The sequence below is a fragment of the Marmota marmota genome, unplaced genomic scaffold (genome assembly GCF_001458135.2).
Source record: "Marmota marmota marmota unplaced genomic scaffold, marMar, whole genome shotgun sequence".
Taxonomy (NCBI): Eukaryota; Metazoa; Chordata; class Mammalia; order Rodentia; family Sciuridae; genus Marmota; species Marmota marmota.
In genome coordinates, this window is record NW_026000021.1 from 7,710,296 (window position 1) to 7,732,685 (window position 22,390).

At 42.8% G+C, this 22,390-nt stretch overlaps 1 protein-coding gene across 7 annotated transcripts in view; it reads left to right on the forward strand.

Moving 5' to 3' along the window:
* Mgat5 (alpha-1,6-mannosylglycoprotein 6-beta-N-acetylglucosaminyltransferase) overlaps positions 1 to 22,390 on the forward strand; it is a 319,720-nt gene that overhangs the window by 95,757 nt on the left and 201,573 nt on the right. For 3 of the 7 annotated variants that reach the window (XM_048810438.1, XM_048810442.1, XM_048810440.1), the window contains one exon: positions 12,633 to 13,012. In XM_048810438.1, coding sequence (XP_048666395.1) covers positions 12,772 to 13,012 — 241 coding nt within the window. In that variant the 5' untranslated portion in view covers positions 12,633 to 12,771. Of the gene's footprint in view, positions 1 to 3,446; positions 3,669 to 12,629; positions 13,013 to 22,390 lie in introns of those variants that run through there. The other 4 variants (XM_015501729.2, XM_048810437.1, XM_048810439.1 and 1 more) reach the window with 3 other exon arrangements.

Here is a 22,390-nt window from a genome sequence, read left to right on the forward strand (position 1 = left end):
AAACCCTTAATGTTAGTCAGCAATTAGAAAGCAGGACTAGTTTTCCTGTGGGCACTTCCAGTTCATGATGTTAAAACCATGTTTTCTTTGTGTATGCTTGTCATCTCAGCTGGATGTCAGCAGGATATACATCTAACATATTCAATGGTTATCCCAAATTATTAAGTGCTCTGCTCTGTACCTTATAAAAAGGAAAATTGTGCACTCTTTGTCGTCTCCCATCAGAAGTTAGTATCTGATTGTCTTCATTCCTACTCTCCTGAATGATATAAGGAATAATGCTTCTCAAAATTTTAGGGGCAAATAATCCTGTTGGTCTGAGTTTGGGCCTGAGAGTCTGAATTTCTAACAAGCAAATTACAGACCAGAGCTTGAATAGCACGATCATAGTGGTTCAGGTTACTAGAAGCATTGGAAGAAGTTGAGGCTGTTAGGTTAGGCTCAAATGATTTCTAATGTTTGGAACAGTTGCTCAGGAGAGGGTAATGAAAGCTATGAGTCCAGCATTATTCTTTGCAAGTTCTTCCACATTGTGGGATGATCCAACAGGGCTCTACATTGGACCAGCTTTGTGAAAAGCTGGCTACGTGATGGAGTATTAGCCTGAGAAGACTGGTTTCTGATGCATTTTTCCTCCTTAAGTCAGGATTCTCACTATATTGCCCAGGCTGGCCTCCAACTCCCACCCGTGGGCTCAAGTAATCCTCCCACCTCAGCCTCCCAAGTAGTTGGGACTACAGGCATGCAGCTTGTGATTCTCTACAGAGAATACCAGCCTGTCTTACAGATGGACTATCATGTGAGCCACTGGACTACTTTTGGAGCAAAGAGGTCATTTGTAGAAATACTGGAATGGTTCACATTTTGGGTCTCACTACATAGGACCTATAGGACTGATAAAGGGAATATCTTTAGATAGTTCTCATACCTGGCTATATATTGAAGATACCTAGGCAGCTTAAACATGAAAATACCTCTGCTCAGGCCACTGCTCAAATGAAGTAAATCAATATCTCCATGTGTAAGAGCTGGGCACCTTACATTTTACAAAGCAGCCTGGTGCAGTGGCATACAACTATAATCACAGTGACTCAGGAGGCTGACACAGGGAGATCACAAGTTCAAAGCCAGCCTCCACAATTTAGTGAGGCCCTAAACAACACGGCAAGACCCTGTCTCAAAATAAAAAAATAAAAAGGGGTGGGAATGTGGTTTAGTGCTGGTTTAATCCCTGGTACAAAAAAAAAAAGAAAAGAAAATGAGCAACAGGTAAACTTACCAACCAGTATTTAACTACTAAGTTCTTCCCTAAGAAAATTCAGACCTGAAGGATTTATGACATAGGGTCTGCCAAAGCATGGGAGTTGTGTGCTCCACACAGATTGACTGTATCCTTGAGAAGTTCATTCTAGGCTTTAAAACATTTTTTTTTTCCCTCCTGTAGTGGGAATTGACTCTACCATTGGGCTATATCCACAGACCCCCATTTTTTTTTTTTGAGACAAAATCTTGCTAAAGTCAAGGCAGGCCTTGAATTTGCTATACTCCTTTCTCAGCCTCCCAAGTCACTAGGATTATAGTCATGTATTACCATGCCAGGCCTAACATTTAAAATCTTGAGCCTCTGAGCAGCCACTTCAAAGTTACCCATGTGTGTGCATGTGTATGTATCTCCTTGAGCATCAGCTATTTTGTTCATTTTTTTGACCCAATGGTCTTTTTCTTTTTCTTTTTATTATTAGTTGTTCAAAACATTACATAGTTCTTGACATATCAATGACCAATGGTCTTGATCAGATCAAGTGTATGGAGGGCTGTCCCATTTCTGCAGACTGCGCAGCTAGGACATGCTGGGAGTGGGTCAGCACCTAGCCTGCATCCCTCCCCAGGTGAGAGAGAAGGGGTTCAGTATGGGTGGTTAACCCTTTGAGCTCAGGGTTTGTTGAATAATGTTTGTTCTTTTGAGAGCATCATCTTATGTTTTTAAAAACTATTTTGGTGATTTTGTGCCTTTCTTTATATGGGGGCCCTTGGGGACTGCTGTCATTAGTGGCTTTTCTAGATATAGGGAATAACCAGAAGTTGATTCTCACCAAAAGGATAATTCTTATGGTTTTAAAATTCCTTTGTGGCCTTACTGTCCTTTGGCTAAGAGGGGAAGCAAATCTTTCAAGAGTTTTCATTCAGTGTTGAGACCTACCTTAAAATTCATGCAATGTGATGATCTTCTCACACAGTGTTTTGATTTCTTCTTCGAGTGTTGTCATCAGTGTCTCCTAATGCCAGTTCCTGGTTTCCTGGGCTGGAAGCCATATGACAATACTGATTTTTTTTTTTTTTTTTATTGTCGGATGAAGCACCGTCCACATTTGATCTTCTCACTGCCTGCTTTCCTGTGCGTGTTCATTTATGGACTCGGGTCTCTCTGGAGTGGAGCCCCAGTGCCATACACTAATTAGTAACCAGCAACACAGCCTTGGAGTGAACTGTTCAGTTGGTGTCAACACAGTGGTGACACTGGAGGACATAGAGGAAAAGGAGGCTTGTGTATTGGTCAACTTGGGACTACACTGTGGGTCAGTCTTCTTTTCTCTCCACAGTTTTAGCGTAGGCCTCAGAGCCGGCTGGTGAGGGCTCCAGAGTTCACCTTGGTGGTCTTGCTCTACAGTGTATCAGAAGGGCCGACTTCTGAGCGGCTTCCTAGGGTCCGTAGGCCTCATGGATGGTTTAAGGCAGCATGTCTCAGCTGGGGTGGTGTTATTCCTCAGAGAACGTTGGGCAGAGGGGAGACATTTTTTCCTACTTTTTAAAAATTGGTGCATTATGGTTGTACATAATGGTAGGGTTTGTTATTAGGGAATCACACCGATTGTCACAGCTCCCAGTTGTGAAGGGTTTTGGAGTATCCTAACTGCATCTAGTGGAGAAAGGCCAGGGTTGCTGCCAAGTATCAGTTATGCCAAAATGGGGGATTTTTGGATTATGGGGATTTGATGTTTCAGGAAGCCGTGCTGTTTGTCTTGGTTTAGTAGATGTTTTCAGAATTCTTGGGGTTACTGTGGTTTCATTTTGTGTTCATGGGAAATTTTGCCAGTTGGGAATAATCTATGAGCCTGGTGAATGAAATTCGTAGAAGAACATGGGATGCTCTTATCTGATCCAGCAGGGGACAACTTCCTGCTCACTCTTGTCCTCTTTCTTCTTTGTCCACCAGCTAGTTATGTGCATACCTAAGGGCCTAAATGAATAAAATCATCAGATGTTGACTTCTGATTCTTTTCCCTTCCCCACCATGCCCTCTAGTGGAGACAGCCCATGTGAATGGGGGAACATAGTAGGGGTGGGGTGGGGAGCATTGAGGCAAGAAGGAGTGCACATGCTGGGTACAGAATCATCAACCCCGTTACTGTGTTGGAAATATATTTTGCTATGGATGCTACAAATGGAGCCCTGAAGTCCACTTAGTGGACAGTGTAACTACAAGAAAAGCAACTGCTTTAGATGGGTGGGGCTGAAGGTTTTCCTTTTCCTGCCCACATTCGAAAGTAGCAGTGGCATAATATAGAAAACCCCGGCACAGGATGGGCATGCTTCGATCACTTCAGATGTAAAGAGGAATGGGCTGTGTGAAATCCCACCATGACAAGAACCTCTCCAAGAATTCCCAGGTATGTTGTTTGAGTTCGTGTTTTTCAGTTAGTTACTCAATAGAAGACCAGTGTAGCCAGTCCTCAAGGGAGCAGGCTGCTTGCACTTGGAATGTTTAGAAAGAAAGGGACCAAGGTCATGAACTTGCAAATGAGCCGTCTTTGTTCATACCCATTCATAGGCAGCTTGGCTGTTTGCTCCTGAGCTTGTTTGCTCCCTGGAAATGAAGGAGAGCACAGTTTATCATAGCTCTCAAGGGATGGCTGCAGGCTGGGCTCTGGGATTGGGTTCATGTTTATGTCACTGGCCCTGTATATCTGTGCCATTCAGGAGAATAGACAACCATAGATCATCTTCCTGTGGATTTGGACTTATTTGTGGGGAAAAAGCTCCTTCCTCCTTCACTTTCCTTTTAACAAAAACAGGAGACATTGAAAGCAAGAATCCACCTCACTCTCCGTCCCATCTTTCTTCTTTATACCAATAATTCTGCAAGTATCTACTTTTCTTTCAATAGTTTCTCAATTCTCCCAACCCCCTGAAGTTGGTGGAACTTACAACTTCTTTATACCACTAGACTGTGGGTTCTGGTTTTTGTTTCCTATCAATAATTCTCTTCCTTTCTGATTTTCCGTAAGTGACTTTGTAGATTCAACCTGTGTTGGCAGAGACCACCATACAGGTGACAGGATGTGGGTGCTGTTTTTTTCTAGTTGCCGACTCTAACTAGAAAACATGGCACTTGTAGACCTCGGGGTCTTCCTCTGTAAGTTGAGGGTTTGTACTTGGTTACTACAAAATTGATTATGGTTCCTGAGTCTCTATAAACCTATGTTATACATTTTAATTGATCGTATTTCTTTCTACGTTGACCGAGTTAGCATACAGTAGATTTCTGTGCCCATGTTTGGGTTCAGAGGCGTGGAAGCCCAGGTTCAATTGATTTTGAATAGAAATGGCTATTATTTTTAGAAATAGTTTGTCAAGTACTCTAAGGTATCTCTTTTTTAAATATTTTTTATTTGTTTTAATTAGTTATATATAACAGTAGAATGCATTTATGCACTTTGATATATCATACATAGATGGGATATAATTTTATTTTTCTGAGTGTATATATTACAGAATCATATTGGTCATGCAGTCACATATACACATACAGTAATAATGTTTATTTCATCCCCACATACCCTCCCCTTCCACCTCCCATCACTTCCCTCTACCTAATTTAAGGTAATGCTATTCTTCCCTAGTGCCCCCCTGCCCCCCACCTTATTGTGAATTAGTATCCACATATTAGAGAAAACATTCAGCCTTCGGTTTTGTGGGATTGGCTTATTTTGCTTAGCATGATATTCTCCAACTCCAACCATTTACTGGCAAATGCCATAATTTCACTCTACTTTAAAGCTGAATAATATTCCATTGAGTATATATACCACATTTTCTTTATCCATTCATCTATTGAGGGGCACCTAGGTTGGTTCCATAGTCTAGTTATTGTGAGTTGAGCTGCTATAAACATTGATGTGGCTGCATCACTACAGTATGCTGATTTTAAGTCCTTTGGGTAAAGTATCTCTTAATGTAAGTTGATATAGATACTAGAAAAGTAGACATCATTTTGATATTGTATCATTAACATCTAAAGATGACTTGTCACTTCTTTTGGAATGGGAATCAGGCAAGAAGTTTCTGAAACTTACAGTGTATGACTGATCCTCACCTAGAATTTGATTAAGGCAGAATTCTTTGTCATACCATTTTATATGCATAGATATGTGGGCTTAAATTTTAAGAAGGAAACAAGAAGGGGTAGGGTTGTAGCTCAGTACTAGAGCACTTGCCTAGCATAAGTGAGGCCCTAGATTCAATCCCAACACCACAAAAAATATTTTTTAAAAGAAAAAAGGTGGGTGGACAAGGTCACTTCCAAGCATTAATTTTCTAACCAATGACATAGAACTTCAAAGTTCAAATTCCATGTACAGAGGTAATGAGGGAAGTTTTGTTCTGAGTCTCTTCAATATTAATTGATACATATATTAATTATGTCCAGTGTCTTAAGATTTGACATATAAAACTAATTTTTAAACAAAAATTTTGAAAATAACATTTTAATTGAGGAAGCTAAAAATTAAATTTAAATTGGTGTGTGTGGAATCTGTGGAACATCTCTGGGAACCCTTGTAGTCTTTGGAACATAGTTTTGAGAATCGTTAACTCACTCCGTCATAGTCATCCTGCTCTCAAAGTACTCTGTTTTTCCAGAATTTTCCTCATTTTATGCACACAGAAATTGAGATAAGGAGACCAGCATGGTGCCAATCAGTAAAACAAGCTGTAAGTTAACGATTTCCAAGCTTTTGCTGTGGGGCAACTTCAACTTCCCCTTTCTCCTGTCCTTTTTGTGATTGTCTTAGAATAAGAACGAAGCGAGAAGCCTCTGTGGAAAGTTTCCCTGCTGATCTTGGACAAGTTCCTCCTCCCCATCTTGGACATCCTTTTGTTCTCATAGGCTCACTGCCTTGCCCCTTCTAGAACTGTTCCTCTGGAGTTTCGGTCTCATTTTCTTCTTTTGATACGTATCCCTCTCAGGCTCCCTTTAGTTTAACCTTACCTATTCAAGGACACTAGAATTTTCTCTGCCATGAGACAAAACCTTAGGGTAAAAGTCTGTTCAGAAGATTGTCTTGGAAGTCATTGCTCATCTGTATACCTTCCTCTCATTCCCTCTCCCTAGCTTTTATCTAGCCAACACTTAATGCACATCACTGTGTACAAGGCATTGCCATGGCTGGCATTTCTTATTTCGGGGACCTCACAGAGCCATCGGGGAGATGAAGCAAGATTTTGCTATAAAACAGTGGGTAAGAAACTCTTTGGGAGGAGCAGGAATTGCCATGGATATTCCAATGAGGATGAGCTCTCACAGTCTAGGGAGGCTGGGGAAACTTCATACAGAAGGCACGACTAAATTGTGAGATGGAAATATGAATGGGATTTCCCAAGGTAAAATGGGTGAGCATAACTGATTTAGAGTTTCTTGAATGTTATAGCACAGAGTCAGGATAAAGTTAGGCCCCAGAACTGCCATCTGAAGACAGATAAAGTAGTGCAGGTGGTTTGTGGTGAGGACAGAAGAGGTATGTAATGACTTAGAGCCGTGTGGTCCAAGGTCAATATGGCATTGTCTTTAAGGGCTGTTGGACAAGACTAAATCTCTGTGGTTCGGGCTAGCATCACTTCTGAAGGAATGGGCGTCTCCACCTTCATCCATCCTCTTAAGAAGCAGGTCTTGGAGGAAGACATGGGGCTGCCATGGACTTTGGATGGTCACCTGAAGTACTTGCTTCATTTGTCTTATTCTCAGTCCATTAGAATTGAACTCTTCTTCACCGTGTACTCTCCAGCCTGGGAAGGTGGGCCAGCAGTCATCAGAGGAAGGCCTGTGAGATTGATCTGGAGGTTATAAGAGCAGCCAGGTCTAGTGAACTGGAGGCAGATTGCTCCATGTAATTTCTGTTTGTTGCCAGGCCTGTGGTCAGCCCTCAAGGATGGCACAGTCTGGTCTTGGCTAAGCTGTAAGGAATGAGGGAAGAGGCTGCAGTAGGCCCATGGAGCTCTTCTTCATACCCTTAACTTCATAGTGGAAGTTGTTTTTTTCCTAACGACTTTATTGAGATATGATTCACATGTCATATCATGCTGCCATTGAACATGAAGAACTCAATGGCATTTATTTATTTAGATACTGGGGAATTGAACCCACACGTGCTTTACCATTGAGCCACATCCCCAACCCTTTTCTTTTAAAATTTTGAGTCAGTGTCTCACTAAGATGTTTAGTGCCTCACTTAGTTGCTAAGGCTGGACTCAAACTTGTGATACTCCTGCTTCAGCATCCTGAGTTGCTGGGGTTACAGGCATGTGCCCTTACACCCAGCTCAGTGGCTTTTAATATATCTATAGAATTCTCTTCTATAAACAGTCAGTTTCAGAGCATTGTTGTTACCCTGTAAAGAAACTCTGTATACCTAAGATGTCACTTCCCAATTCCTCTATTCTCTACCCTCTTCCCAGCCCTTAGCAAGCACTAGTGTACCTTTTGTCTCTATGGATTTGTCTATTTTAGACATTTTATGTAAATGGAATCATATGTGATTTTCAAAAACTGAGATGTTTTTTCACTTAGCATAATGTTCTCAAGGATCAGCCATATTTCATATAATCAGTTCTTCATTTCTTTTGAGGCCAAATAATATTCCAGTTTAGCCTAAAGCTAGTTTTGTTTATCCATTTCTCTGTTGATGGAGATTTGGGTTGTTTCTCTATTATGAATAATACTGCTATGATAATTGGTCAGTTTTTGTGTGGACCTAAGTTTTCATTTCTCTTGGGAGAATTCCTGGGAGCATATTGTTTGGATTACATGGTAGCTCCCTGTTTAAGTATTTGAGGAACCACAACATTTTTCCACAACAGTTTCCAACACTGGCTGTACCATTTTACATGTATGAGACTATTCCATTTTTCCACATCCTCACCAACACTTGTTCTTGCCTAAATTGATTTATCTTGACCATCCAAATGGATGTAAAGCCATGTCTTCTTATAATTTTGATTTCCCTTAATGGTTAATGATACCAAACATCTTTGTATGTTCCTTTTTCTTTTTCCAATTAGGAGAACTGACATATTTCCTTTCCAAAGATCTTTGAACACATTTGAAAAGGCAGAAGCCAGATTTTACTGTGTTGAGAAATGAGTGGGAAAGAAGAAATAAATGATACTCTTTTAGGAAATGGAATGGAGGGGATATGTATAGGGGAAGAAATGGCATAAACTTCTGTCTTGAGGATTGATGAAATCATGGCTCTGGACTGTCATCCATCTGGTTGGCAACAGGGTCCTCTAAGATTTACTATATAGTTCTTTATTCTGTCCCTTGGATTCACTTAGCTATAGGACCCAACTGCTAAGTTTTGAGGCAGGCACATTCTCAGCTTGAAAGACTACTTTTTGATTGCTGTTAGTCCAAGGCCTCTCCATTAATTGTGTTCATTACTAATGATCATCATTAGTCCTTTTTTGGCACCAAGGCTCTCTGCAAAGATGGCTGTTCTGGATCCTCATTATCTTCCTGTTACTGTGGGAGATAGGGGTGTCTCCTGAATAATGCTTTTGAAAAGTCTTAAATTCTGTCTCCTTAACAGGAACCGTAGAGATGAATTCTAATGTGCATGCTGATGGCTTCTGTAATTTCACACTCTGCATTCCACTAGAGGAAAGATCATCCCTGGCGATTCTATAATCACTTAATACCTGGGCCCTCAAGTACTCTGAACTCTTTATAGCTAGGGATTTTCACAGCTAATTTGCATCTGTCTAAGCTAGAATAATTTCATGCAGGCTAGGTTTCTTGGCCGTCTTCTTCTTACCCCTTGAATGCATCATCTTGGTAGATCTGACCCTCCCAAGGCAAAGGTTTAGTAGCCTTCCACCTTCTAACAGAGCACTTGTCTACTTCCTCTTCTTGGTCTTTCCATGGCTTAAATTGTGCAGACTTGAGCAGTCTCTTCAGTGGGTTCACTGAGGAAGTAGAGTGGGGCTTTCTGTCTGAAAGTTGACCCGTAATTCCTGTCAACAGTTGGGTCTGTGTGCTGAAATAATCAACGAAAATAACCCACAAACTGTCCTCCTTGGTATAGCACCTCATTACTTGTCCTGGGGGACTAGTGAGTATAGGTTATCAAAAAGGAAGCACAGTTACTTCCTGAGGAAGTCAGAGCAGTGCCCAGTTAGTGGAGTGCTTTAACTGCTCTAGCTTCCTTAGGGCAGAAGTTCTAACTGGCTCCCTGTTCAGTCAAAAGGGCCTGAGGGAAACAGGTACTCCATGTGTATATTGGTAGAACACATGGCAGAAAGAAAGGGAAGATGCTGTTCAGCTGGTCATTGTTGAGTAGGGCAGAATACCGTGCCATGGTGCCCCATGACAAGTTTGTTTAGTCAACAGATATTTTATTGTGCTTTGCCTTTCTCTGAGAAGGTATGCACAGATGGTCCCTGAATTGGAATAGTTTGACTTAGGATTTGTGGAACATTTTATTATCATGTAGGATTTGCATTAGATGCTTTCGCCCAATTGGATGCTAATGTAATTGTTCCAAGTATAATTAAGATAGGCCAGATCAAACTGAGTTCACTAGGTTAGGTGTGTTAAATACATTTTCAACTTAATAATTTCAATGTAGGGTGTGTTTGTTAGGATGTAACCCCAGCCTAAGTGGGGAAGCATCTGTGTGTTGTAGGGCTGGTGGGTGGGCGGGGGGAGAGGCGCTCTCCCAAACAATGTCATGGTATCTCACTGTGTTAGCTTTGCATCACTGTGAAAAAATATCTGAGATGATCAACTTGTAAGGAGGAAAGACTGTTTCAGCTCACAGTTTAGGAGGTTTGAGTCTGTGATTGGTTGGTCCTTTACTTTTTTCTCCTATAGAAAAACATTGTGGCAAGCATGTGGCCAAGGAGGGCTCTTGGATATTGGCTGGGGTCCCAATATCCCCTTCAAGGCCACACTCCCAATGATCCACTTCCTTTCACTAGATCTCTCTTACTACAGGTCCTACCATTTCTCAAAAGCACCACAGACTGGGGACCAAACCTTCAACATATGAACCTTTGGGGTGCATTGAAGTTCCAATCTATAGTACCCACTCAGAAACTGGTAAACAATCCAAAGTAGCCAGACAAGTGTTTTAGATTTCAGACCAAGAAGGGAACACTGTAGGCTAGAGCAGTGGGGAACGTGGGCTGAGACAGGTGGGGCTTGGAGAGCAGGCTGGATTTGGATTGGCAGCGTGACACAGTGAAACAAGATGGCCAGGTGGAAGGAGCAGCTTGAGGGAAGAGGGGGAGCTGCCTGAAGGATGCATTGGGTTCATGGTGATGAGCAGAACAGCAGGTGTGTAAGGGTACAGGAACTTATGTTTTAAAGTAGCTCAAGATGGGATTTGAGCCTGATCACACTAATCACATTGGCCTGGTGATGGCGTAGCACAGTGATGTAAGGCATGCACCTGGAATCTGACTGTGGATTAGGGCTTCTGAAATTGAGCATGCATCAGGATTGCCCTGTGGGTTTGTTGATGCAAGGCTCTAGGCCTCCAGAGTTGCTGATTCAGTAGGTCTGGGGTAGGGCTGGAGAATATGCATTTCTCACTGGTGATGTAGTGATTGGTGAGTTCCGGGATCACACTTTGAGAGCCGCTAGCCTAGAAGTCAGAGGTTGACATACCTTTTCTGTTAAGGGCCAGAAAGCAAATATTTTAGACTTTGTGCTACATAGGGTCTCCATATATATTCTTCTTTGTTACTTTCCATATTCCTGTAAGCATGTACATACCATCCTGAGCCTTACTCAGATAAGCTATTTGGGGGAATGGGGAAGGGAGGGGCAGCTGGATGCAAGTTTACTGATCCCAGGGCTTCCTTCGGTTATCTCTCCTCTGCCACCTAGCTGATTAATTATTGCTAAGCAATCTCCGGTAACTTTATTTTCTCATCTAATTTGTTTCTCATAAATGGGAGATGGTAATATTAAGACTTACTAGAACTTTTATGAGCATCCAACAAGCTAAGGTACAAAGCAGCATTTAACACAATATCTGGGATACAGCTAGAACTTATTTATTATTTAATGTTATTAGTAGAAGTACCTGTTGACAGGTGAGGGGAAGGCCTTAAGAGACAGACCAATAGAGATCCACTGAATTGCACACTCTGTAATCTAATTGCTCCAAGATCCTGCTTTCATTTCCTCTTAGGCTGCTTGCAAAGAAGATCCCTTTGACCCAAAACATTTGCACTCTGCAATACATCCTGGGTTAGTCCCTTGTAGGAGATCATTGCTTAGCCTCTCCCCGAGTGGCACTTTTGTCAACTGGCTGGTTCCTGAACCTAGGTCTCTAGCAGAAAAGGCAGATAAATTGGAATACTGGTAACCCCTTTGCAGTCTATGGTCAGGTCCCCCTTGCTGAGAAGCCCTGATTAAGAACTTTGGCTCATCATGTGCTGGTATCACATGGGATCGACCACCTTAGTTTATGAAACTCTGTCCTTTAACTTTTCACTTTGCTACACTACACGATGGGAGTGAAAGTGAGAACCACAGCAAAGCAGACAGCCTGGTACTTTGTGTTTCCTGTGTTTCACAGCGTACCAGTGAACAAATGAAAATCAGTTTTCGTTTAAGATAGCTAGAACTAAGTGGGGGTGGAGCTCAGTGTTGGAGCACAGGCCTTGCATGCTGGGTTTCTGGGTTCGATCGCAAGCACTGCAAAAAAAAAAAAAATAAAATAAAGCTGGCACAGGAAGATCAGTGACTGTACCTCTGGCTCTCTCTGTGCTAGGAGAATTATCTCATCTTTAAACACTGATAATGAAAGCCAGGCATGGTGAAATAAGATGGGGTTCTCTCTCACTTCCTTGTTGCCCACCCTTGAGAGGACATCCACTTTCTTGCTGACCTCTTCAGCTGCATGCACTAATCCTTGTCCAAAGCACATAATAATGACTTTGTGAGCTCAAGTTACAGACACACAAAGTACCCCATGGTATGACTCTATCCTTTGCTTAGGTTTCTGCTGACATGCAGTAAAATATCCTTCTATCTCTTCCCCACCTTGCAAAACAAGCTTCCTGTTTTGACCTTGGTCCAGACGGGAGCAGCCCCACTACACCTGTTAACTTACTCAGACACACTTCCCCGGCCGTGTTTGTACAGCTTCTTGTTGTCTCACCAGATTTCCCCTCTCAGCTTACATGTGCCAAATCATAAATTAAGGTGCCGAACCAGCAAATAAAGAAAAAAAAAGGAAGTTGACATTTGATGTTGAGCTATCCGAGTGAAATCATGACTTATGGCTTGTTTTGCTATGCTTTACCACGGCCACTTTGCTAACTGTCGTCCTCCTTCACAGCAGAATGGAAGCAAGGAAAGGAAATCGGCTGACCCAGGAGCCCGAGTGAGACCCGCAGACTTGCAGACACAACCTACACCATGAACTTGAGTCCACCTGCTATGTGTTGAGAGCCAAGGGCAGGTGAAGTTGCCAGAGAGCAATGGCTCTTTTTACTCCCTGGAAGTTGTCCTCTCAGAAGCTGGGCTTTTTCCTGGTGACTTTTGGCTTCATTTGGGGTATGATGCTTCTGCATTTTACCATCCAACAGCGAACTCAGCCTGAAAGCAGCTCTGTGCTGCGGGAGCAAATCCTGGACCTCAGCAAAAGGTACATCAAGGCACTGGCAGAAGAAAACAGGAATGTGGTAGATGGGCCATACGCTGGTGTCATGACAGCTTATGGTAAGTGCTGTGCTGGGGGTGGCGGGAGTTTGGCCGGGAGCCAGTGAAAGAATCCTGGAGGCTCCTAGACTTGAACTTGCCATTGATTATTCATTACTGTCGCTTCTTGGGCAATGAATCACATACACGGGGACAATTTTAGACAGGTAAAGCAATGCCTTTTGGGAGATGGCAAGCTCCTGTGCACACAGATACCTTCCCCCCGAGTGATGGTCAGTACAGGCAGCACTCTGGGTCATGTTTACAGCTAGATCCTCCTCCATCAACACATTTCTGGACTGCATGATCTCAAATGGGAGTGTTTTCATGGAACGCTGAAAAACACTTATTATCTGTCCCTACACAAAACTTAATTAGGGATGGTGGGGATGAGGTGAGGTGGGGTGAGGAGGGTGGGGAGGAGTGTTTTTTTTGAATGTCACCAAGCTTAGAGCCAAATGTGTGTGTGTGTGTGTGTGTGTGTGTGTCCGGGCAGTGTGCAGGACATGGGAGCTTATGTGAGGGCCAATAGCTAATAGCTTTTCTTTTTGCCCTTTTCAGATTTGACTGCTCTTGATTCTTGCTCTTGTCTTACTTTGAGAGAAATCTTTTTGTACCTGTTGCTTATTTTTAGGCACCTCAGATACTTTTTGAGATAATATAGAGTAAAATATATATATATATATATATACACACACACACACACACACACACACACACAAATATAGGATATCTTTTCTTTCAGTAAAATTTATGCTGAATTGTAGATAAAAAAAAAATAGAGAAAGTAAGAGATCACACATCAGTGGAGCTCTTCAGGCCATATCCACAATTAACATTTCAGTATATGTCTATGCACACACACACATTTATACATGTGTTTTCTGAATTTAAAAAAAAATGAGGCTCCACTTTGAGAGCCCACACTGAAAAATTGGGTAGTTTCTCAGAGTAGTATAAGTCACACTAGAGGAAAAACAAAAAGAACAGACAGGCACCATTGGTGTTGCCAATGTGGATGATGTAACAGGTGGTGATGCTGTTTCCATTTTTTTTTGTTTATATGGTCCTTGTTCCACCTTTGGGAGGAAAGGAGAGTAACTGTAGCAATTTCCTCCTCCTGTTTATCTCAGTCTGTCAAACCTTTTACATGGACAGGAAGAAGCCATGTTAGTGGTACACTTACAGACTTTCAATTTCACTGGTTGTCTTGACTTTTGTTTGTTTGTTTGTTTCTTGGGTGCTGCTAAACATCTCAGAGGGAAGGCTTCCTCTACACTGTAAAGCACAATGATCTGGTCTTAGCTTTTCAGCCCTACAGAGAGATTATTCTTTCTAAAAAGTTACCAAAAAGAGCAAAGTAGTTTGTTAGAATTTCAACCACCTTGCATGCTCTCAATCATAGGAATTTGTACCTCACAGAAGCTAAAGGAATTATTTATTCCAACCTGATCCTTTTATAGATGAATCTTCGTGAAGTTATTCATCTTGTTCTCAAAAACAGAAGAGAGTCAGATAGGCCTCATCAGCAAGTCTAACTCACATTGCTAGTGTTCTTTCATCAGATGAACCTGATATATCAAAGTGGTCTTTGCAGCTGAGTTTCTGGAATTTAATTGGACTGAAGTGTGTTTGTGCTAGAGGTATTTGGGATCCCTGTGTGGTGAGATCCTGCTAATATAAGGCTTTCTCATCTGTTGTTATTGGGCCCTAGGGCTAGATGTGTCTTTATTGTGGGAGGTTGTTCATGCAAGATAAGATTTTAGCAATAGATGCCAGTAGCACCTCCCTGGTTTTAACAATAAAACATGGCTTCAGTGTGAGGGAATAATGACTCCCCTCTCTGCTACTTTGGAGAATCACTGCTCCAAGAGTAGAAACAGCAAGCAGAATCTGACACCATCTTCTTACAGATGTTCTCAAGCAGATAACTCTGTGTGTGTGTGTGTGTGTGTGTGTGTTTTGCTGGGGATTGAACCCAGGGCCTTGTGCATGTAAGGCAAGCACTCTACCAACTGTGCTATATCCCTAGCCCAGATAACTATTTTTTGTTATTTCAGTTTGGCCACCAAGTTTGACCTATGGACCAAATTCAGACTGCTGCTTATTTGTGCAAATAGAGTTTTATTGGAACATAGCCACTAGCATTTGTTTATAACAAATTCAATATAAGATAAACACAGTAATACCAATATTTATTTCGCAAAACATCTTATATATTCTGAATCCATCGTTCAGCAATCACCATAAGTCATTCTTAACATTCATCTGGTCGTGTTACTCATAGACCCAATGGTTTTCCAGGACTCTGGTGGTCTAAGACAGAGTCAGCAACCTATGGCCTGTGGCCCAACTCCTCCTTGCTACCAGTTTTTATAAATAAAGTTTATTAGAATACAGCCATGCCCATTTGTTTATGTATTAGTTGCCACTGAGACTGCACAACCTAAAATATTGATTGTCGGATCCTTTATCAAAACGACTTGTCAGTCCCAACCTAGATAGTCTTTGGGTGAGTCTTCTTATCTTGTAGGGCGTGTGTGTGTGTATGTGTGTTTTCTAAGTGTTTCTCATCCCTGTGTGTGGTTGGATCCCCTTCATTAGGAGCACATCCAAAGCAGTGTTCCTCTGCCCTCTGGAAACACTGTTTCTGAGTAACAGGTCAAGAGTCACAGCAGTTATTATGGTGAGTTGGGGAGCTAGACAGTGTGGCTTTGCCACATCCTGTCTGCATAGTCTGAGCCCTACAGGCACAAACTACTTCTAAAGTGATGTACCAGTACCTCTCTCACCAGGGACTGTGTTGCTTGTACAAGGTGCTGCGTGTCAGCAGCCTGGCATGTGCCTGCTAGTGCTGTTAGTTTGAGTAGTACTCAAACAGTAACACAGATGGCCTCCAACTTAAAATTGTTCCACTTTCTGACGATGCAAAAGCATACACGTAAACTATTCTTTTACTTTCAGTGCAGTATTGAATAAACTGCATGAAATATTCAACACATTATTGTAAAATAGGATTTGTGTTTGATGATTTTGCCTAGGGAGGCTAGGCTAAGCTGTGATGTTTGATAGGTTAGGTGTATTAAATGCATTTTCAACTAATGTTGTTCTCAACTTATGGGTTTATTAGGATATAACCACATTGCAGGGGCAGGAACATCTGTAGAAGTGTCAAAGTGTAGCTCCTAACCTACTCTCCACCAATTCTGGTTCTGCTAATTTGAAAAGAAACTTCTGGACTTCTGTTGGGACTTAGGAATTCAAAAGTGCCATCTGGAAGTTCTCCTGGCAGACTGTGTGGCACGGTCAAGAGCATTCATTCCTGGGGTGCAGAGGGCATTTCTCTGTCAGTCCAGAAAGAAGTGTGTTGGCTTTTGTCTCCCAACCACATATGAAGCCAGAGCTTTGCAGTACAGCCTCATCTGCATCTCTTTGTCCAGCATTCCTGGGGCCATGCCTATCAGGACATCATGGGAATTGTGGCACAAATGGTGCCACTTGCCCCAGTCAATGCCGTTTTTGTTTCTGAGGTGAATTGATCTCTGTTTCTAATAACCTGACCCAAATTCTGATCCCTAGTGATCCCCTCTTATCTAAAATGGCAGACCTGGTCCACTTTGGTTCTCTTGGGAACAGTAATGGAAACCTGAGGCCAGGTGGGTGTGAGATTCCCCCTTGTGGTTCAACTACACGTGGTTAACTCTGCTATGTCTCACCTGCTTGCTTCTCTGGACACTGGGGCACTGTCCTGGGAAGGTCAGCAGCTTAGGCTAACATTCCATAGCCATTCAGCTTCTCTCTGCCACTCCTTCCACATCACACTTGCCTGGCTCCTTCTTGCCCTCCAGATTTTGTAGCCTGCCCTTTCTTGCCTTCTGCCTTTCTCCTCATTTCCTGAGCTGCTTAGGCCTAGACTTTCCCTTCTCTTGGCTCTTATCCTTTGAGCCTGGCACTGGGGTAATGTCTCTGTTGGCTGGTGTATGCCAAGTGCTGTCTAGGTTCTACTCCTACAGTGGGAAAAAGATGGACGATGTCCCTGCTCTCATGGATGTGGTGTTCTCTTTGGAGAGAAAAATAATAATAATAAGAGAATGTCAGATAGCAGTAAATTCCTAGGGGAAAGTAACAAAGAAGGAATGTAATTTTTAAAAGTATCCAAGGGGCTTGGAAGGTCAGAGAAGGCCCCTCTTGAAAGGTGTCTTTTAACCTGAATGACAAAAGGAACAGCCAGGTGGGTTTGGAAGAGAGAGGTTGAGGCAGAGCATCTGGGACAGCTGTACCAGACCCTGAAGCTGTCGCGTGCATTCAAGCGAGAAATGGAAGTTGCAGCATCTGGCCAAAGTGAGTAAGGAGCAACATGGGAGGTGGTGAGGTCTGAGAAGTGGGCAGTGTGCACAGGGCCCTGCAGGCTGTGGGTCTCGGTGTGATGGGTGAGAGGGTGGGAGAGGCAGTGGAGATGGAAGTTCTCATGGGTGGATCAGGCCTTGGCCTCACCCTCTGACTCTGACCACTGCTGTTTTAGTCAGCTTTTTCATCACTATGACCAAAAGACCAGACCAAAATGATTAGAAGAGGAAAAGTTTCTTTGGTGCTCAGGGTTTCAGAGGTCTCAGTTCCTAGATGGCTCATTCCGTTGCTCTGGGCCCAAGGTGAAGCAGCACATCAAGGCAGAGGAAAAGCAGCTCAGAATGTGGCAACAAGGAAGCAGAGAGAGCTCTGCTCTCCAGAGACAAAATATAAACCCCAAAGGATCACCTTGGTGACCTGGGGCCACACCCTACCAGCCTTCAGTTACCACCCAGTTAATCCCTATTGCGGATGAATGCACTGGTTAGGTTAAGGCTCTCATAACCCAATCACTCCACCTCTAAATTTTCTTGCATTGTCTCACATGAGTTTTTGGGGGACACTTCTTATCTAAATCATAACATCAGCCATGTCCGTGGGAGGAAGAAAGGTAACAAGGAAGGAATTTCTCCCTTTTTTGTAAGGAGGCATATGGTGGTAGGAGAGACGGGAACCAGGAAAGGGCTTTGGTCACAGGGAACAGTGGAGAGGTAACTGCTTTGGGCTTGCAGTGGCCCTCAGTGGCCTGAGAGTTTATGTCTAAGATGCTGGTCCCATTTAGGGCTGCCAGAGGGTAGCCGCTGCCCTGAGTTGCAGACCTCGATGATGTTCTAAGACTGACAAGAAATTTAACCAGTGTTTCCACCTCTCCTATGAAAAAAGGAGGGGAGGAAAGAGTTTTCATGAAAGATGCAAGCCTGGAAAGGGTTTTGTTTTGTTTTCATTTACTTGTTTTTTTTTTTTGTTTGTTTGTTTTGTTTTTGGTCTCTGTTGTCTCTGTTGCTACAAATAGGATCAAGGCACCATTCTGGGAACTCTGGGACTTTTGTTGGGTATTATGGAAAACCACCATTGCCAAGGCAGAAATTCCCTCCCTGGAGGGAAAATGGCACTGTTCTGGGAGTGAAACTGGTTGGGAAGAAAATGAGCCAAGCTGGTTGGTGCTGTCTGAGGAGGCCTCCTTGTTGTGGTTGGTGTGATTACAGAAAAGGCTTTCTGCTTTAGAAAGCTTGTGACCTAAAAACGAGTGTCTTGGGGCTGAGGCTTTTCCAGCCATGCTGTGATGGAGATCAGCTCACTCCATTTTCCCATCCAAGCCAGGCCAAGTTCACAAGCACGCCCAGCCCAGCCCAGCCCAGCCCAGCCCAGCCTGAGGTCTAAGGAAACCTCTGAAGTGTTTAAGACAGGAGTCAGGTTAGAAGATGGGGTCCACCCTTTCATTCCCATCCCCAAAACCTTTTCTTTCATGCCATGCCACGCCACCACTTCAAGTCTGGGTTGGGGGCGGGGAGTGTGTGCACATGTGTGGCATTTGCATCTCAGGCTCAGAGAGTCCTCCCTTTACCTCATGACCGAAGCTCTCTTCCCTACTGACTCAGGGTTCCCTTTTTCGATCAGAACCAGCTGGTATCTAGTGAAGCTCTGGCCCTTTTCACATCAGCCTGGTACCACAAGCCCATCTGGGTATGGCTAAGCATTTTCCCCATGTCCCAGTCTGTGCATTTTCTTCCCTCCATCTTTCTTTTTCTTCTGTTCTCTGTTATAGAGAAGGCTGCCTGACCTCTTTCATAGGAGGCCTGTCCCACTGTTGTGTCTCTGCCTGACCCTCAAGCCATGAGCTGCATATAGCATCTGTGCCATCATCTCTCTTCCCTGGGGAGGACCCAAGCCCTCAAGGAGCAGGGCCTTTGGTCTGTGTTATCCTCTACTGTGCCCCAGGCTTTGCTCATCATGCCTGGCACATAGTAGGGACCATGATGAATAGGGTCACCACCCCCACCCTTAGGACCCTATCTGTGTGGTATGGGTACAGCTGGGACTGATTTGAGAATTAACAGGAATGTTTTTAGTGAAGCAGGAAATGGAAGAAATTCCCTGTGGACTCCACATCCAGGAGGCTCCAAGTAGTTATTATGTGTGATCCTGACATGGGAACCAGTATTTATTCTGGAAGGTGGTTAGAAGCTGTTTCCATGTGTGGTGGAGCAGGAGGAGCTCACTCCACACTAGATGTATGACCGTGAGCAAGGCCCTGATCTTTTTAAAGGCTTCTTCCCCTTCTGTGAAGTGGTGGATGTAATATCACTTCCCTCACAGGACTTTAGGGATCACAGCTGACCATGTCAATGAAAGCACTTACATCAGTAAAAGGTGAGTGAGTTGTTGCCACCCCCAGCCTGGAGGTACCTGCATCTATTAACATCCATCCAAAGCTGCCAGCGTGCATGGTTTAAACACAGGGCTTCAGGGATCTTTGTATGTAGCTGTCGTTAGCATTGGCAGGGATGGGCTGGACTAGAATGAGAGGAAATCATACTCTGCTGCAGGGGAAAGGAGGCTTGCCACCCACATCCCAAATAATATGTGAATGTCATTGGCATGTTCAAAAGAGAAGGTTTTCCTTTGATAAGCTGGGTGTGGTCAAGCTCACCTTTGAATCTTAGAGGGCAGTGTTGGTGGTACTGTGTCTGATAAGAGGTGTGAGAAAGAGCAGAATGCAAGGGACAACATGGTTAGGCAGTCATGTTGGGGCCCTTGGGTGACAATGGCCTTGACTTCACAGCATTTGTGAGCCCTAATCTCTTACAAAACAAGCACCAAAATGTATTGGTCTTATTCCATGCAGCTGTGAGGTATTAGGAAAAGGCAGAGAACAGCCCAGGAACTCTGTTCTGGTTATTTACAGATTCCGTAAGCACTGACAGGCTTATGTTTGCTCTTTGTCTGAGACTCTGCAGTTTAGAAAGTTCCCTGGAACACTATATGACACCCCTGTGGCACCTAAGAAATAGCATTCACATCTAGAGCGATGGTCAAGGAATTTGAGCATCTGAGCTGCACTTTCACTTTGGTGTGATAGCTCTATAACTTCCAAGTGCAGGCTCCAACTTGTGCCCACAGCGGGGTAACTGGCACATTTGAATGAGAGTAGTCAGTGAGTTTATTGAGCTGTTTCTGGGGGTGTGGTCTTACCTGCCATTAGGGCACTTGTGGCCAGCTTCCTTGAATTCTCAAGAGTAGAATGCACTAGGCCATCTGCATGTTTAAAATAGCATTTCCTAACCAATGTCATTTTGAAAGTAGAGTTTTTATATAAATTGAGAGCATATGAGGAAGCATAAAAAAGAATATAAAAACAAATACTCCTTAGCCCCAAACCCAGATCTTCTAATAAAATTTTGAATTCTCTCCAACGCCTACCCCCTTTTTAATGCAGATAGTATCTATGTGTGCATATGCATGTATGTGTATATATATGGGTACTTTTTTAAAAAATCATATTTTATATACACCTTTGAATGCTTATCTTTGTTATATATCCTCATCCAACTAGGTAATTTGATGAATGTTCATTTTTCCTGTTTTGTCCATCTACTCAATAAATATGTATTGAGCTCCTGATCTTTATGGTTATTGTCCATAAACAGAAATGACAAGACAGATGTCTGCCTTCCCTGAGTTTACAATCTAGTGGTTTATTCTACCTTATGAATGGGTGACATAATATAATTTGATCTTTTTTGTTGTGTGCCTGAGTAGTTTTCAGTTCTTATTTGTAGTAAATAACACTGTTTTCTTTTGTAAATGGCACTGCTTTGAATGTCCTTGTATGTAACGAATGGACTATATTTTTGGTCATTTCTGTAACAGTATTATCTTTCTGTGGAAAGATCACTTTAAAATTAATTTTAAAACATATAATTGATGAAACTTGACATTCCTGGCAGTCAATGGAAATAAGAGGTTGAGGTTAATTCTTTTTTCATTAGCACCTTCCTTTCTCATCAACGCCCTGTCTTTGCCAGTTTTTCCAGAGCAGCAACTGAATCTGCTCTGTGGTTCTGTTTTTCACACTCTGTCTCCCAGGGCAGCCGTGGTGAAGAGGGATTTGAGTTTGGAGTGAGCACAGATGTGAATTATTTTTGTCAGCTCAGATGTTAAGTCCTTGTTCATTGCATCGTTGGTTTTGTGCCATGAAATCGTGGTGGCCACACCTTTGAAGCACACATCAATCTAGCCTTTCCTTACAACCCTTGACAGGTGGTGTCTGTGGATTGAGATGTAGTGCTTTGGAAGATGAGAATTGGCAAGGCTAAGGACCACTCCTGTGGAAGTATATCTCAGGGCAAATGGGGTGGACTACACCAAGGTTTTCTTGGTGATTTCTACCGTTATCAATGAACTCGAGGGTGGAGGAAATCAAGTTTTACCACCCAGTCTCAGCTTTAGTGGATAGGTCTATAACCCCAATCTACCAGCAAGGTCCCCTTTTCTTCTGCGATTCTGCCTCCTTGGATTCTATGTGTGGCTGGTAGTGATATCTTCATGGCTGTCCTGGTCAAGGCTGAGCCAGCAACTCACGTCCTGCTGTATCCCTAGTGTCCTGGTTTCCTGGGAATGAAAACTTACAGACGCTGACAGAGCACCTGTTCTTAATGCAATCTAATTGATCTCACCATTTATCAAGGAACTTCAGGCATGATGGGAACTAAAAGCCTCCTTTCCCCAAAGGGGCACTTTAAGTGGGTTCAACTACTTTGATCTCATCTTTATCATGTACAATGAGTTCTAGGAACACAGAATTGCAGTAGTAATGTCAGGATTAAATTTTTATTGCTAAGGCTTTGAAACACAAACAAAATTTTAAAAGCTCATTAGTGACTGAAAATTATAATCCTGCTGAGGGCACATTTTACTGCTATAATAACTGTAAAACACAATGATAAATATAAAATATTATACTAGAATTTGGAGGAATATTTTCACCCTCATTGTCTTATTAAACTCGGTAGAAATTATTTTTGATGTATAGTCTTATTGTATAAACAGGTT